Consider the following 17,313-nt stretch of genomic DNA (forward strand, 5'->3'; position numbering starts at 1 on the left):
ACTACTTCATTTCCTGCACCCATCTCCTCCACACCCACTTCACTCTGCCCCCTCTCACAGGCCCCTTCCGCACACGCAAAATAATGCGTTTTCAAACCACTTTCACAACTGTTTGCAAGTGGATTTTGCCATTCCGCACAGCTTCAAAGAGCTCGGAAAGCAGTTTGAGAGTGCATTATGCTGCATGTGCGAATGAGCCACAGTCAACCATCACATACACAATTCCTCACTCCATATTCTCCACAGCTGTCCTGCCTTTACTTACTTCGCTTATAACGCTACCAGCAACAAACAGTCTGTCCACTCACACACAACTCTCCACCAACTCCAATACCATCTCCTGCTCTCCCCACTGCAAACAACTAACTCTGCAACTACTCCACCACCTGCTCTCTCCCATTGCGCTTCTACCTCCTTATGATTTCATACTTTCCTCTTTGGTGGCTCTCCGAAACTTTGCTGTTGGCCAGCCTTCTCTACACCTTAGCCTGCCCAAATTGCAAGACATTGAACCCCACTTATTTTTCGCAACCCGGACCAATTGTGGCAATTCATCCTGCCTTTACTGACATTTATGCTGCATGAGGGATTTCAACTCTATCCCAAATCTACCATCCCTTTCTCTCCAAATTCACATACCCTAAAGCTGCATATACTCCCTCTTCCTTGCTCTTACAGCACTGTTGGCCAGCCTTCTCTCAAGACCGACTGCCCAAATTCGTAAGGAACAAAACCCACTATTTTATCGTTAGCATTCCAACCATGCCAACTCCACCTGATTACTGGGGTTTCTGTTTAGAACGCAGGTGTGCCTTCCTCAGGGGTACATCTGGTGAACCACCTGTGCAGCACTTACACTGTATGACACGCAAGCCAATGAGGATTTCCTCAGACACAACCCCCCCTTCCCATCCACCACTCTTACTCCCAGCCACAGGCCTGTGCGCACACCAGCCTTGCACGCCAGCCTACACTCCAAACGCCACCCCTAACGCCTGCACCATGGGTTACCCACCACTGCTCTAAGGGGCCATGCACAGCTTCTAACACAACACCAACCACTTACCACACACTTCACCTCAGTGGCGTTCCCAGGCAAACTGGCGCCCTGGGCAAAATCTTAGTTTGATGCCCCCCTCCCCAATGGGCAGAGCAGCCCGGCCACGGCACTCACCCTTTCCAGACGGCTCACAACTTCCAAAGGGGGGACGCGCACTCCGCGTTCCCAAGAGCTACCCACCCCCCTTCTTCCTCCCATCCAGCTGCACTTTCCAGGGGGGTGGCCATCTAGGTGCCCCACACGAGGGAGAGGGGAAAGGCAACAGCATCCCCCTCCCACGCAGCCTCTCCACAAGCAGGTGCGCGGCACGGGGGACGGGGAACGGAAGGGCTGCTCTGCCCTTCCGGAGAAACTTGAAACCTCTTGCAAACACCAGGGGCTGCCCCACTGGATTGGATTGCCAGGATTATATACTCAATGAGGAATGGGTAGGCACATCCCTCAAGACCTGGCCCCCTCCCAAGCTTTGGACACAACTGCCCCGGGGCTTGATCTTGCCACCCAGCCCGACGTCTCCCTAGCGCTGGTGGCAGGCGTGGATCTGGCTTAGTGAGGCTGCCTTGCCCAGGAGCAGGCTCCCATGGCTGTCAGCCTGCCTAGCGGCTTCTTCTGGGGGGCGGGGTCAAGCACAATGGGAGGGGGCAGCTCTGAAACCAGACAGGCAGCCGTCGCCGGGCCAGCTGCTTAGCCCTCTCCGCTCGCTCTAAGCTGCAGCTCAAGGCAAGAGCTCCACCTGTTCCCCATCCCCCCACCCCAGCAAGCAAGGCGGCGCTGGCTCTTGAGGTGGCATCAGACTCCAAGCGGGAGGCTTGCCTGATTTCTCCAGCTGATAGAGGGCTGATGAGCCACTGCTGACCCCCCCCCCCTCAGGCCCCTCAAGTGGGTCTGCGTGAGGGAGCAGAGGAGGGTTTCAGGCACGCCTCCCCCTCCGCAGCACCAGGCTCTGCTGTCTGGCCCACTCCAGTCTCCGGCACGTTGGAGCCTGGACCAGCCCGGACTCCTGTCTCCTTCCCTTTCTCCCTCTCTCCCCAAGACACACAAGCGCACAGGCATGGGCTCTCCCAGGCTGTGATCACAAGGCTGGAAACCCAAGAAGTCCTGGAGTTGCGCATGCGGGGGGCTTAGAAGGGATGCCTCCTCTATGCGTGGTCCTAATGTGCTGTCACAGGGCCAATGGGGCCCACACTGGCCGGGCAGGGAAAGATGGTGGGTGGGGTCAGGGCAGCCACGCGGAATCATGTGGAGTTGTTTGGGGCCCCTCCCCCCCTGTTCTGATCTCTTCGATCACTGCAGCCAGCAGGCTGCTCGGGTGGCTTGTGGGCCGTTTGGCAAGGGTCGCCACCGTGCAGAGTGGGCGGGGCTGATCAAACATTGTGTCGCCCATCACGTGACATATAATTTCTTTACTGCTGCAGCTGCCCATTCTGCCTAATGGCCGGGTCCTACTTCTGCTTCACCCACACTTCTCTAACTGTACCAACCAACACCTCATGTTCCTATGATCTCTTCTACATCCTCAGCTCACTGCTACAACACCTCACAACCCACAACACACCCCTTTATACACACTCATGCCCTCCCACAAACCCGCCTTTGCCTCCTTCTGCTATGGGAAGTACAACCACACTGGCCTCCCTCAGAAGGCCTCCTATGCCCTCCTCTGACATTCACCTGGCAAACCCCATTCATTCCACACATCACACACATACTCTACACAAACTACCACATGGCAAACAGCCAGCATGTTATCATTCGCTCTATGACTGAAGTGTGTCCTTATTACACGGCTCCAGTTCACTGGAATGAAAGGAATGTGTTATGGCATTACAACAATGACAATGCCCCTGAACAGGCACAACCACACCACCACAAGCCTTTAAACTAATCAAATAAATCAAATCCATTCTTAGGTAACACCAGGAAATACAACTCATAAGTTTCCAAATGCACGTACATTCCCCCCAAGGAAATTGGACACAACTCAATTCCTCCAAACTTCTCACAGCGACAGGACAAATTTACCATGTACTCGGCTTCCTGCTTCCCTATCCAGATAGTCACCAAGGAACTCCTACCAATTAATTCCATCAGTGATGCCAATGATGCACTGTATTACACTCGTGTGATTTCTACCACCATCAGGAACTTCCACTGTCGCCAACTCGCAAATGTTACTTCATTTCAACAAAACAATGGAACAACACAAGATACTGTATACCAACATGCATTGTGACACTAAAAATTTAACAAGCGTTCACTTTCTCTTTCCTTTCCTTTCCACTTCACCAGACTGAGCCACAGCAACGCGTGGCCGGGTACAGCTAGTTAAAGATAAAATTATTAAACATGTAGAAAAGCAAGACCTGCTGAGAAAGAGTCAGCATGGCTTTTGCAGAGGCAAATCCTGTCTTACAAACTTACTAGAGTTCTTTGAGGGTGTAAACAGGCATGTGGATAAGGGGGAACCAGTGGACATTGTCTACTTGGATTTCCAAAAGGCTTTTGACAAAGTTCCTCACCAGAGACTATTGAGAAAACTCAGCAATGAAGGAATAAGAGGGGAAGTCCTCCTATGGATTAAAAACTGGTTGAAAAACAGGAAGCAAAGAGTGGGTGTAAATGGGAAATTCTCACAATGGAGAGATGTAAGGAGGGAAGTCCCCCCCAAGGATCCGTTTTGGGACCAGTGCTCTTTAACCTATTCATAAATGACCTGGAAGTAGGGGTGGGTAGCGTGGTGGCCAAGTTTGCAGATGATACAAAATTATATAGTGTGGTGAGAACCTAAAGGATTGTGAAGAGCTCCAAGCGGGACCTTGATAAATTAGGGTGAGTGGGCTACAGAAATGGCAAATGCAGCCTCAATGTAGCAAAATGTAAAGTGATGCAACATAGGGCAAAAAAATCCAAACTTCACATTAACACGCTTACAGGGGTCAGTGCTATCAGTCACAGAGACCAGGAAAGGGATTTGGGCTGCCTTTTAGTTGATAGTTCCATGGGAATGTCAACTCAATGCATGGCAGCTGTGAAAAAGGCAAACTCTATGTTGGGGATAATTAGGAAAGGAATTGAGAATAAAACTGCAAAGATTGTCATGCCCTTATATAAAGTCGTAGTGCGACCGTGACTTGGAGTACTGTGTTCAGTTCTGGTCGCCACATCTCAAAAAAGGATAATAAAGAGATAGAAAAAGTGCAGAGGAAGGGCAACGAGGATGATTGAGGGACTGGAGCACCTTCCTTATGAGGAGAGGCTGCAGCCGCTTTGGGACTCTTTTAGCTTCTGAGAGGAGACGTCTGAGGGGGGGATATGATTGAAGTCTATAAAATTATGCATGGGGTAGAAAATGTTGACAGAGAGAAATTTTTCTCTCTTTCTCACAATACTAGAACCAGGGGGCATACATTGAAAATGCTGGGGGGAAGAATTAGGACTAATAAAAGGAAACACTTCTTCACGCAACGTGTGATTGGTGTTTGGAATATGCTGCCACAGGAGGTGGTGGATAATACTAACCCGGATAGCTTTAAAAGGGGCTTGGACAGATTTATGGAGGAGAAGTCAGATTTATGGCTACAAGTCTTGATCCTCTTGGATCTGAGATTGCAAATGCCTTAACAGTCCAGGTGCTTGGGAGCAACAGCCGCAGAAGGCCATTGCGTTCACATCCTGCATGTGAGCTCCCAAAGGCACCTGGTGGGCCACTGCGAGTAGCAGAAAGCTGGACTAGATGGACTCTGGTCTGATCCAGCTGGCTTGTTCTTATGTTCTTATGTTCTTATGCCATATGGATTGCTTCCTGATTATTCATTAGTGCAATCCTGTGCAGCAATCCTTCACAGTAATCCTTACCTCACAGTAATCCTTCACAAAATACAGTGGGATTTACTTTGGAGATTGCAATCCTATGAACACATTCCTGGAAGTAAGCCTTGTTGAATAAAATTGGACTTATTTTTTAATGGATCTGCTTACGATTGCTCCCTGAATGTACTATGCAAATAAGTGATCAGTTTGTTGAAGCGGCATTTGTACATCTTGAGTTTCATACACATACAGAGCTCTGCATAGGCCAGGTTGTTCCATTCACTTCAGTACTGAGGAACACTTGCATACACCTGTGGTGCAGTAAGGGGACCAGTCTTTGTTTATTCAGAACTCTGTGCATGCACTGGAGTACTGGACATGAATTGGAGTTCCTGAATGTACACTGCCAGTGGAAGGTGTGCATCAGGTGATAATTCATTATGTAACAAAAGGAGGCTTTCATTCAGTCGAATTCTCCCAACCCCTGTTTTAGGGCCCCTCCGCACATGCAGAATAATGTACTTTCAATGCATTTTCAAACCACTTTGCAACTGGATTTTAGTGTGCGGAATAGTAAATTTCACTTTCAAACAATTGTGAAAGTGGATTGAAGGTGTATTATTCTGCATGTGCAGAATGGGCCTAGAGAAAGAAGCAGGTTCTAGGACTATCAATGCCATTCTCTTCTATTTTGTTTTTGGCTCTTACAGTACAGCACACAGTGTATGTCTGGCTGCATGTGTCCTGCTGGACTAGTGTCAGATGGCAAAGGTAACTGCATTGCTGTAGAAGAATGTCCATGCATTCACAATGATGCTACTTATAATCCAGGAGAAAAGATCAAAGTTGACTGTAACACATGGTAAGTATTCAATAAAGAGTAGGCCTGCCTCTTGTTCCCATCACCCTCCCCATTTCAAAGATGGCTAGCATTAAGAAGATAGATTATCTAGTAGAACAGTGGGTTGGCATATAGGCTGAGATTGCTTTACATATTATACTGTAAAAGAAGAAGAAGAAGAGTCAGTGTAGTTAAATATTTTTTTCTGTAGACTCCTATACATATATTTTGAATATGATAAATCCTCATCAGATATCAGCAATTGGCAACAGCTCTCTGTTGAGAGTATATATATATATAGTTGTTAACTCCAGTTTGTAACATGTAACATGGCCTTATTATTTCAGAACATGTTAAAAGAGTGTTTTCAGAGAGAATAGGCTTTCAGCTATACTGAAGTATATAGGCCTAGAACCTGTTATATATTATAGTGGCCAAAAATTATGGTACTTCAGAAACCATATGATTAATTATATATTTCTGACCTTGTGACTTTTCCTAACCTCATTTTTTAAATAATGTGGTATTCCCAAAATGGTTTCCCATTTGCCTACTCTGTCTTCCCTCCCCTCACACAGAGCCCACTGAAGGCTTTCAATTTCAGAAACCTCAACTCACACTATTATTCACTGTCATTCAAATGGGGGAACCTGTGCATGCTAATGCTTGTTTTCTCTTCACAAACCACTCTTCTCCCTCTTTCCGGCAAGTAGGCAAGTCACTTGACATGCTAATTTTCCCTTTTTTTAGTGTATGTCAGAACAGGATGTGGAAATGCACCAAGAACAAGTGCCTAGGAACCTGTGCTGTTTATGGAGATGGGCATATTATCACCTTTGATGACAAGCGGTACAATTTCAATGGGAAGTGTGAATACATTCTGGTTCAGGTATCAAGCAATTGTCTTGGCATTATTGACAGAAATTAACCTGTGTCTTCTATAGACAGAAATAATATCTTTCACCTCTTCACCCTCTTCTAAGGATCATTGTGGACAGAACAGCTCCTCCCAGGGATCCTTCCGCATCATCACTGAGAATATTCCTTGTGGCTCGACTGGGACCACTTGCTCAAAATCCATTAAAGTCTTCTTCGAAGTGAGTCTCATTGCTGGTACTCTTTATAAAATAGTAACAAAGTTTGGGTTTTGCAAGAGAAAACTTGCAGTTGTACATACCTTGTACACATTACTATTAGTTAGTAAGTGATTATCATATAAGGCACCACAGGAATACTTTGCATCAAGAATTATGTCAAGTCATGCTAGCTAAACAAAATATATATGATTAAAACAAAATATGTAAGGTCAAAATATCAAGATTTCTTTATGGAAAACTAAATGTTCCTCATTCTTTTTGTTGGTCCCACAGAACTATGAACTGATACTCAGTGATGAGCAGTCTAAAGTGGTAACCAGAGGTGGTGGTGGTGAGTTACCATACAGAATCCGCTCCATGGGCATATATTTGGTTATTGAGACCATCAGTGGGGTGATCCTCTTATGGGACAAGAAAACAAGCATATTTATCAAAATTAGTCCTGATTTCAAGGTAAGAAGCTCTTTACACACTAGGTATATGTTGCAAGTATGTCTCATTAATATCCCCATTTTAAAAGCACATTAGTTAGAAGTAAAGTTAATCGATTTTAGTGGCAGTTACTTGCATGTAAATGTGCTTAGCCTGAAATATATTTTCAGAATAAGTTTACTGGTATGTTTAATCAACTTGTCCATTGTTTATCAAAACAATACAAGATGGAAATGGAACAGGGTCTATAAAGAGGTGGCAGGGAGCTACTAAGTTACCAATTATCCTAAACTTCTCAGAAGTGAAATGCAATGCAAAAATTCCACTTTTTGCTCTAATTCAGAATTTAAAGCAGTGTTCACTGGAGTAAAACAAAATCTACCTATTATTCTGTCATCTGAAAAGAAAAAGAAAATGAACTCACTGTGTCCTGTGGTAAAAGATCATTAGAGTTAGTAGTCTTCTGATAAAACATATTGAAGAAGTCAAACATAAAAAAAGGTTCATGCCAATTATCTATCACTCAGAACTGTTTTGTTTGATCATTTCTGCAGGGTCAAGTCTGTGGTTTGTGTGGGAACTATGATGGCAATGGAATTAATGACTTTACAACCCGGAGCCAGTCTGTAGTAGGTGATGTGCTAGAGTTTGGAAACAGCTGGAAGGTGTCTCCTACATGTCCTGATGCCAAATGCACAAAGGATCCTTGTTCGATGAACCCTTACAGAAAATCCTGGTCACAGAAACAGTGCAGTATCATCAATAGTAAAGTCTTTTCAGCCTGCCACTCTCAGGTATTCTCAATGCAGAATTTTCCTGAAGACTAGGGCCAATTATACGCAGTTTTCCTGTGCACAAGGGAACTTTTCCTTTGCAGCAGAGATCTCTGTACAGATGTGCTTACACTTATAGAAGATCCCGAAAGCCCCATGGTTAGTGACAGCAGGGAAATCGTGCTTTTTCCCTTGCTTCAGGGTTTCAGCTCCTTTTGGTTCCTGCCCCCCACTCCTTTCTCCCTGCTATGTGAGGGAGGGACAGAGAGAGAACTGTCAGAGGGACAGGAGGGGAAAGAGAGGAGGGGGTGGCAGCAAGCAATAGCAGTGAGGGAAGAGCTGGGAGAGAGTGGAAAGAAAGATCCCACAGGGCTCACAAGCAGCCCACCAGTGCTGCACCAGGGCAAGTCTGCCTCCTCCCTCAGATGACAGCTGAATCTGCCGCTTTTATTTCAAAAACACAGCAATACTGACATAACCATATCAATATAAAAGCAACAGAAATATCAATAGAACAGCAATGTAAAGGGCTTTAACAAAGCCAGCAATCCTGCAACTAGCAGGAGGAACCCAGAAGTAGGTGCAGGCAAGTTGCATCACAGGCAGTGGGGTGCCTTCTTGTGTGTAAACAGAGAAACATGAGGAGACCACCATGATCCCACTGCGCAGCAAAGAGCCCCAAGGAAAGGACTTGCATGCATAATAGGCCTAGGATGCTTTCAGAGACCTGCTGCTGCCTCTGGAAACTGGCACCATATCTAATACACATAGATTAGTTACAGTTCTATACAGTCATACATGAAGAGGTTCCACAAAACATAAATACATTTCAGCAAAGCATATACGCAAGTATCACCCCATGGGGTAACATCCAGCGTAATGGTTGTTTGTATCATACTTACTGAAGGGCCTTTTGTACTATCCCTCCAAGACTCCATTCCTGATTTTGGAGTTTATATTCAACTTTAGATTTCACCAGTATCTGATGTTTCTGATATAAGGGGCAGTATCCTGAAATCCATTAATGGAAAGCACTGACAGATATGGATTTTTGCTGCACTCTTCTTCTTCCTTCTGAAACCCAGAAAATTGATTCCTGTATGTGAGGGGCTTGCTTGGACTAAAAGTCATGGATGTCAGGGGAGTGCAGTGAGGAGGGGGAAGAGGGAAAATTGTCTCTTCCTCTCTTTTCTGGAAGCAGGGCCCTCTTTCCTCCTCCCCATTGCAGCCCCCCTCCCCCCAACCTGTGTGGGTAGTAACCATATGAGTCCTGCAACTCCAGCAATCAATTTTCTGGCAGTTGAAAAGGACTCCTGGGAGACAAGGTGTGCAACAAAAATCAATTCTCCTTGACAAACTGATTGCTGAACCCAGCCCTTACATCAGATTCTGAGAACCATTCAAAAGTGCAATAAAAAATGGAAAGTCAAATTCAGGAAGACCTTTGCTCATGTTAAGTATATTCTTAATTGAAATCTTCTGGAGCGAATCACAAAAATGCATTACTATAGAATCCATTGCTAATAAATTCTGGATGAAAATCTTCAACAATTCACTACCTTAATACATCGAAGCCACATCATAAACATCACACTGTTTACTTACGAGTCAGTCTATTTGTGTTTTAATGTGTACAAAAGGGTTCAGATGCCTCAAAAAAGAGTAGGACCATTGCCTGCTAGCTGCAGCCAGAGTCTTGGGCAAAGATGTCTAGGAAAGTGGTAGATAATCTGCTTGGCATGCAGATGGTCTCATGTTCAATCCCTGGAGTCTCCAGTTAGTAAGATCAGGGAGGAGATGATGTGAAAGGTCTCAGGCTTCTACCTGAGACCTTGGAGAGCCGTGGCTAATCTGAATAGACAATAATGACCTTGACAGATGGTCTGATTTAAGATAAGGCAGCTTTGAGTGTCCACATCACCTAATATGGACTCTTTAAACTAAAAATGCTAGGGAATGAACCTGCGACTTTCTGCATGCAAAGCAGATGCTCTGCTTCTGAGCCTCAGCCGCTCCCCAATTGTGGGTGGGGATTCTAGACCCAGGTTTTCTGCTTGTGTCTTTCCTGCACATCCCTGAACAAATCATCAGCTCTGTCACTTCTGATCACCCATTTGGAGAGTAGGAACTGGACACTGGACTCATTTAAAGCAGTGTCTGGTTGAACCGGCCTGGTTATTCAGCAAAAATGTACTTGTGCATACCGGCAGTTGCACAGGCTTCATTTGTGCTCAAAAGTATCTGAGTTGGGTCTATTTGTATCTTAATTTGGTTTGGATCTTTTATGGGACATGAGTCTCCTTAAGCTTTATTTTTGTATAACATTTTAAAAGGTGAATTGTATTTTTGTATAACATCAGTAGTCGTTGGTGAAACATGATTAGGAAATGCCAAGACTCACAGCTGCTGTTCTAAATTTCTTGATAGGTTGATCCAGCTAAATACTATGAAGCTTGTGTGGTTGATGCCTGTGCCTGTGACTCTGGGGGAGATTGTGACTGTTTCTGCACAGCTGTGGCTGCCTATGCTCAAGCTTGCAGTGAATTTGGTGTGTGTATATCCTGGAGAACCCCATCAGTTTGCCGTGAGTATTAACCCACACCACAACTTGAAAATGACATTGGCAGTACTATGAATCCATACTGGAGTATTTGGTTCTAAACAGTTTTTTTCCTGGTTTTGTTCAGCTATGTTCTGTGACTATTACAATGCTGAAAGAGAATGTGATTGGCACTACAAGCCCTGTGGAGCTCCATGCATGAAGACCTGTAGGAACCCCAGTGGCAGATGTCTTTATCAGTTACCTGGCTTGGAAGGTAAAACACATTTTACTGGCTTGTTATTCTTATTTTCTCCTGAGCAATAATTTGTTCCCATAAGCCCATTTTGTTTGGTTCTAACAAGGGAGAGCCCATAGCTCAGCTGTAAAGCACACGTGTTGCATGCCAATAGGAGGTGTTGGGAAAGACCTTTCTGTATTAAAGAAAGGTACACCAAACTATTAGTTGTTGAAGTAATGTGGAATCTTGGCCATAAACCTGATAATCTGGCCACTCATTCAAATGTTATAGGCAAGTTCTCAATTTTGTTTGAATGCGTTGGTTGCTTTTCCTATTGCTGTTTGTTAAATTATGAACCAGTATAAACTTGATAACTGTCCTTTTTCTTTGCATGGAAACAACTTACTTGGAGGCATGCAAAAAAAGGGGGAGATCCTAGCATTTACATTAAAAAATTCATGAGCACAACTATTTTTAAAGTGTGGAGAAAATGAAAGGAACTGCTTTTTAGCTACAGATCTATTTTATACCTTCTTATATTCATGTGTTTCTCACTTTCAATTTGCAGGCTGCTACCCATACTGTCCTGCAGATAAGCCATATTTCAATGAAGAAGATATGAAATGTGTTGACCAGTGTGGCTGCTATGATGCTGAGGATAACTATTACCCAATAGGAACACACTTTGACTTGAGAGACACATGTCAGTCATGGTATGTGTGTACTGTTTAATAATATCAAGACAAACTAACACAGCAGAGTTTATGATAACTCTGTGTTCCCAATTTCCATTTTGTTTGTTCCCAAATGACAATCTGTTATCAGATATTGACAAAATGGTAGTAGACCAGAAGTTAAGCCAACATTAAGAAAATGTAAAATAATCATCCTTCACATTCCTGTATCTGAGTTGCAGATATATTTCTTTTACAGCTTGTTGCTGTAAAAGAAATGTATTTGCAACTCAAGCATATTCAGTGCTGACAAATATTATTTGTATCACTTTAAATTAATTCATCTGTTAAAGAGCCAGATCTATGGATTAAAAAATAATCAATACAAGGCCTTTCTCTAATTTATCATGTGCAAGGGATTATAGGGTAACAAAGTAGTCAAATGGTTCCAGATTAAGAGGGCACCACATATTATCTTAGATTTTCAAGTCTATAGAACATAATAATAACTGAAAGTTGAACCTAAACTAACCTTTTCACACATGGCTTTTGTACACACAGGACCCCAGAATAGCTTATTTCAGTGGCCAGAGGGGAGTCTTTTTTTCATCAGCAGAAAACCTAATTGATCCAACTGGATACACATATCAATTAGTTTCATTTCTACTTTCCCATAACTGCCTATACAGATAATAAAATGTTGTCAACTATTTTAGAAGGAGCAAGATAAAGATTAATTGAAAAATAATCAAAGCATAAGCAAAGACAAGAGCAATAGTTACAAACATACTTTCTTCAGAAACTGGTGCAAACTGGTCATTTATGCTCATTTTTTAATTATTCCCAGACCTTTAGGCTGTTACTGTGTGTGTATTTGTTACTGTATTTGCACATATACATTTATTCACTTTATTGCACTGTATCCAGTTATCTGTGTACTTTGCAAACTGATGTAAGACAGGTTATTGTATTGCATTGTATCTTCTAATAGTGTATGAATGGCAGTGTTCCAAATACAGAAAAGCATCTCCATTTTAATCGGTACAGATATTAGCATTTAAAAAGTGCATTTCAGCTGAAATCTATTTTAACAGAATTATACTTAGTGGGTTGAATCCTTCCAATCCAGAGAAGAAGGTGTTCCCCACATTCCCAGTGAGATCTTCAGGAGTTTGATGCTGAGAGTCACAAGAGCCCCATGAACAAATTCCACACACACAGTAAAGAGAGAGAATCAGCTGATGTTGTCCCTTCTTGTTCTGTCCTTGACAGAGTTTCCATGACGCAAGATGCTCCATTGGCTCATGAGTGAAAAGGGGGCATTGTCACCCAATTCTCTTTTACAGCAGCTCCTCTATGCCCAGTGGCATTTTCTCCAGGGAACTCTAGTGATTCTGAGCATTAGCCCCGCAGATATCTCAGGGGGCTATGGGGTAGGAAGGAGAAAAGCACTTCCTACTTCCTCTGGAATCCAGCCCTGTGAAATTAAATGCAGAAGGAACTAAGCAGAAAATAAGCAGTAATGTAGTTTTTATGGATCTTCATTCTCATGGGCCTTGCTATTTTTTTGCTTGCAGTATGTGCACTAATGAAGGCATAAGGTGCAACTACAATGGTCAAGGTAAGTGGCAGAAATTTGGAAATTGCAACTTGAGAAACTTTGTCATTGGAAAATGCCTGACTAAAGCCATTCTCTAAATTTTAGCATGCTACTGCCATTATGAAGGAAAGGAATATATCTACAAGGAAGTCATTTACAACACCACGGATGGTCTGGGCTGGTGCATGACTGCAACCTGTGATATCAATGGAACAATCCACAGAGATGCTTATAAATGTGCCGGACTTACCACCACATTACCACCATTTACATTTACTACCATTCCATCTACAAGTGGAGCAGGTACTTGTGCAAAGAAACATTGTGCATGTTACAGAACAGGAACCATGCGACATTCATATCAATACGGAAATAAAGGGAGGGGGAGGAAATCATCCTGAAATTGCTCAGTGTCACTGGAGTTCTTTGACTGGAACGCCCAGTGTATTATATGGCCTAAAAATAGTTCAACTCTTCTCCTCCTTGCTATTTCCCTGCCCCAAAATGCCACATACCACCTACATATCAGCTACTATAAGATTTGGTAGAAGAAAAAGGCAAACGATACATCTATCTTTTTCACTACTGGAACTAAAAGTAGCCATATGGGAGCAGTTCAGTTTTCCAGTGGAGAAACAATGCAGAGAAGAAAGAGTTAGACAACCTTCTTCCCCCATTCTGCTCGCCTGACTTACATCGGTCCCCTGTTAACTGCTCTTTAAGGCCAAATAATATGCCAGGAATTCAAATCATGGAATTCAAAAGTTGACACATACTGTCATGCTATCTTACTAAAAAAAATTAGAACCTACTAAACTGGCAGGAAACAACTTCCATTTAAAAGGATAACTGTGTAGCACTGAATGCTACAGAGCCTCTAAATGCTATGGGAAGCTCTGTGTGTAATAACTGCAGGTGAGGTTTCTAAAATAAAGCTGGTCGAAAACAAAGCTGAATGTTGCTTACACCTCAGAAATGGTCCAGAGGGTGCTAGCAGAAAGGAAATGTTATGTACTTCTTTTCATCTATTTTAAGATGAAACAAAATATAAAAATCTTAAACTAGAAGAGATGTTGTCTTTTGGTATTTGAGAAGAGAGATCCAATAAGGGACTTCCAGGATTTCATATTATATTATAGTTGACTAACTGAGGCTGTCAAACTTTGGTTACATAATGAGAAAACAAGGCTCATTGGAAAAGATAATAATGCTAGGAAAGGTTGAAGGAAGCAGGAAAAGTGGAAGATCCAACATGTGATAGATTGATTACATGAAGGAAGCTATAGAACTCAGTATGCAAGATAGGAACAAGGCTGTTAGCAATAGAACATTTTGGAGGACATTGATTCATAGGATCACTATGTGTCAAAAGTGCCTTGATGGCACTTGATGGCCTACACATGCACAGTTGCCCAGTAAGTACAAGGAAATTATGATTGCAGATGAAAATGGCATTTGATAGATCATTTTTGACAGGTAATATGAAGCCATTGTTTTTACCAATTGGCATCAGGAGTTGATATATGGATTACAGGGGGCATGTAGTAATCAGGGAATTTCCCCATGAGCCAATGGTCTGCCCACAGCACATACTTGAGCTGATCCAGCCCAGGCTAGAGAAATTCTATGTAGCCTGGAAAAGATGGTGCCCAGCCCAGGCAAACTGTACACACCCAGAAGCACATGGTCTGTGGAAGACACTGCATGGCTCAAGAAAGCTGGGAATGCCAATTGAACATTAGTCTTTGCCTCCAAGGCAACTTGCTCAGAGTCATCAGTTTTGTACTGTCAGGTGGGATGCTACTGGTCCTGTGTTTTACCTGATACCTGTGAGTTAGTAGTAACAATACCCCAGTTATCATTATGCTGCCTATATCTTTAAAAAAAACTACAGGAGGATGAGGTCAAGAAAAAAAATCAAAGAGATATAGTCCTATTCATTATCGCATGGAAATTATCAAAATGAGAGATGCTATAAACTTCAGCATCAAACGCAACAATTTCTTCTAATTAGGTACATCATGCAAGCTGGAATGGTTTCTCAAAAAGATATACAAATACTGTCATCTGCATCGCTAATGAATGACATAAAATATACAATCTAAAAAAGAGAAAATAATGCCTTATGGTAAATAGAAACTCACAACTGAAACAAATAAAACAAATATTTCATTTTGCAGAACCTACAACAACCGCAACAACAATATGTGTTCATAAAGAATGTGAATGGTCAGAATGGTTTGATGTCAGCTATCCAACATATGGAGAAAAAAATGGAGATTATGAAACACCAGATATTATTAGAGCCAGAGGACACAATTTGTGTAAATTTCCAGATGAAGTAGAATGTCGAGCTGAACGATTCCCCAATGTAAAAACGGAACTCCTTAATCAAAATATACAATGTACAAAAAACAGTGGATTAATATGCAATAACAAGGATCAGAAACCACCAATCTGCTTGAATTACCAGATAAAGTTCCTATGCTGCATGTATACACCATGTGAGACAACTTCACCAACCCCCATGTTAACATCGCATGAAGGAACAACACCTTCTGAATCTGTTTCCACAACAACCCAGGTCAGTGAATCCGGGGGTGGTACTCTCCCACCATCAGGTTCCACCTCACCTTCAGTCAGTGAAGCCACGCCAGGGGCCACAACAACTGCCACCTCCACAAGAACCCTTGTCAGCACCCCAGGCCTAACAAGCACTCCGCCATCGTCCTCCAAAGCCTCCACACCTCCTCCCATCTTGTGGACTACCACTCAGGGCACTACAGTTGTGGCCACAACTCCAGAAAAGGGAGCAACCACAACCCGTTCAACTCCGCTTTCCACCGTCCAAGTCACAACAGCAGGCTCCGTCAGCACCCCTTCAGTCACCTCGGCCTCTGTCTCCACCACGACACCCACATCCCTGGAATCCACACCTTTGATCTCAAGCCGCCAGCTTCACTACCTACCCATTTTGACCACCCAAGTCAAGCGTTTCCACCACTCTAGTTGCCGCCACCCCATCATTTCCTCCCACCATCAGGTTCCACCTCACCTTCAGTCAGTGAAGCCACGCCAGGGGCCACAACAACTGCCACCTCCACAAGAACCCCTGTCAGCACCCCAGGCCTAACAAGCACTCCGCCATCGTCCTCCAAAGCCTCCACACCTCCTCCCATCTTGAAATGGACTCACTCACTGAGGGCAATTCACAGTTGTCTCTAATGACTCCCAGAAAAAAAAGGAGCAACCATTAAACCTGCTCAACCCCGCTTTCTTTCCACTCTGGCTCCAAGTCACAACAGCAGGCTCCGTTAGCACCCCTTCAGTCACCTCAGTTGCCACTTCTCTGCAATCCACACCTGTGTCCAAGCCAATGACTTCAGTACCGACCAAATTGTCTACACCAAAGGTCTCCAGCACTCCTTTTGGCAAAAGTACGTCTTATCTTCCATTTGTTTCTAGCACATCAGTATTTATTGAATGTTTATTTTCTATTTCTTTTGCATATATATCTATGTGTATGTTATCATTTTCTTTCCGTTCAGCATCACAAGTATTGGAGTCTCCCTCACTTCTTTGACCTCATTACTTGCTATGATAGGTTCTTGATTTGTACAGATTTTTTATAAATTAGTAAAATTTCCATTCATTTCCTATTCGGGAAATGTTGTAGTAATAATTGGAAATAGATAATTTTTCGTATTCCTTGTCTGCATAAACTACGTTCGTCATAAATCTTTTATTCTTTTTTGTAGTTTATATATTTTCTATTACTGCATTTTTGGAGGCATAGTTAAGCATTTTACCGTAAGATTTTTCCTGTGCAATCAGTGTTTTTTTAAATAATTTCACATGAGTGATAAACATTCAAAGTAATAGTTATGTGTGGATAATTGCATTCAGAGCACCCTTGTTTTTTGTGACAGGTTTTCTTCAACCATTTTACAGGGTTGGGGGTCACCACAACATGAGGAACTGTATTAAATGGTTGCGGCATTAGGAAGGTTGAGAACCACTGCTATAGTGTAATGAGTCAGCTCAGGAGGGAAATTCTTTTAGGGATAATGTGTTTTTCTTCCAGTTTTGAATCCCAGCCTTGCAACACCATGTGGTTTTACTAGAAATCTTTATTGTTAAAGTCAAATGTTAATTTTCAAATGTTATCCTCTTGCTATAACTAAACAAAGGCCTCTTCCGCACATGCAAAATAATGCACTTTCAATCTACTTTCAATGCACTTTGC

General features: G+C 43.1%; 1 protein-coding gene across 1 annotated transcript in view; it reads left to right on the forward strand.

The window, feature by feature from the left end:
- LOC125425935 (mucin-5B-like) overlaps positions 1-17,313 on the forward strand; it is a 77,115-nt gene that overhangs the window by 26,266 nt on the left and 33,536 nt on the right. The window contains exons 20-31 of the mRNA XM_048483748.1: positions 5,581-5,732; positions 6,462-6,600; positions 6,695-6,808; positions 7,082-7,261; positions 7,795-8,034; positions 10,441-10,597; positions 10,701-10,829; positions 11,362-11,506; positions 13,045-13,088; positions 13,173-13,370; positions 15,248-15,931; positions 16,376-16,504. Of these exons, the coding sequence (XP_048339705.1) occupies positions 5,581-5,732; positions 6,462-6,600; positions 6,695-6,808; positions 7,082-7,261; positions 7,795-8,034; positions 10,441-10,597; positions 10,701-10,829; positions 11,362-11,506; positions 13,045-13,088; positions 13,173-13,370; positions 15,248-15,931; positions 16,376-16,504 (2,311 nt within the window). The remainder of the gene's footprint in view (positions 1-5,580; positions 5,733-6,461; positions 6,601-6,694; positions 6,809-7,081; positions 7,262-7,794; positions 8,035-10,440; positions 10,598-10,700; positions 10,830-11,361; positions 11,507-13,044; positions 13,089-13,172; positions 13,371-15,247; positions 15,932-16,375; positions 16,505-17,313) is intronic.

The sequence above is a fragment of the Sphaerodactylus townsendi genome, linkage group LG02 (assembly GCF_021028975.2).
Source record: "Sphaerodactylus townsendi isolate TG3544 linkage group LG02, MPM_Stown_v2.3, whole genome shotgun sequence".
Taxonomy (NCBI): Eukaryota; Metazoa; Chordata; class Lepidosauria; order Squamata; family Sphaerodactylidae; genus Sphaerodactylus; species Sphaerodactylus townsendi.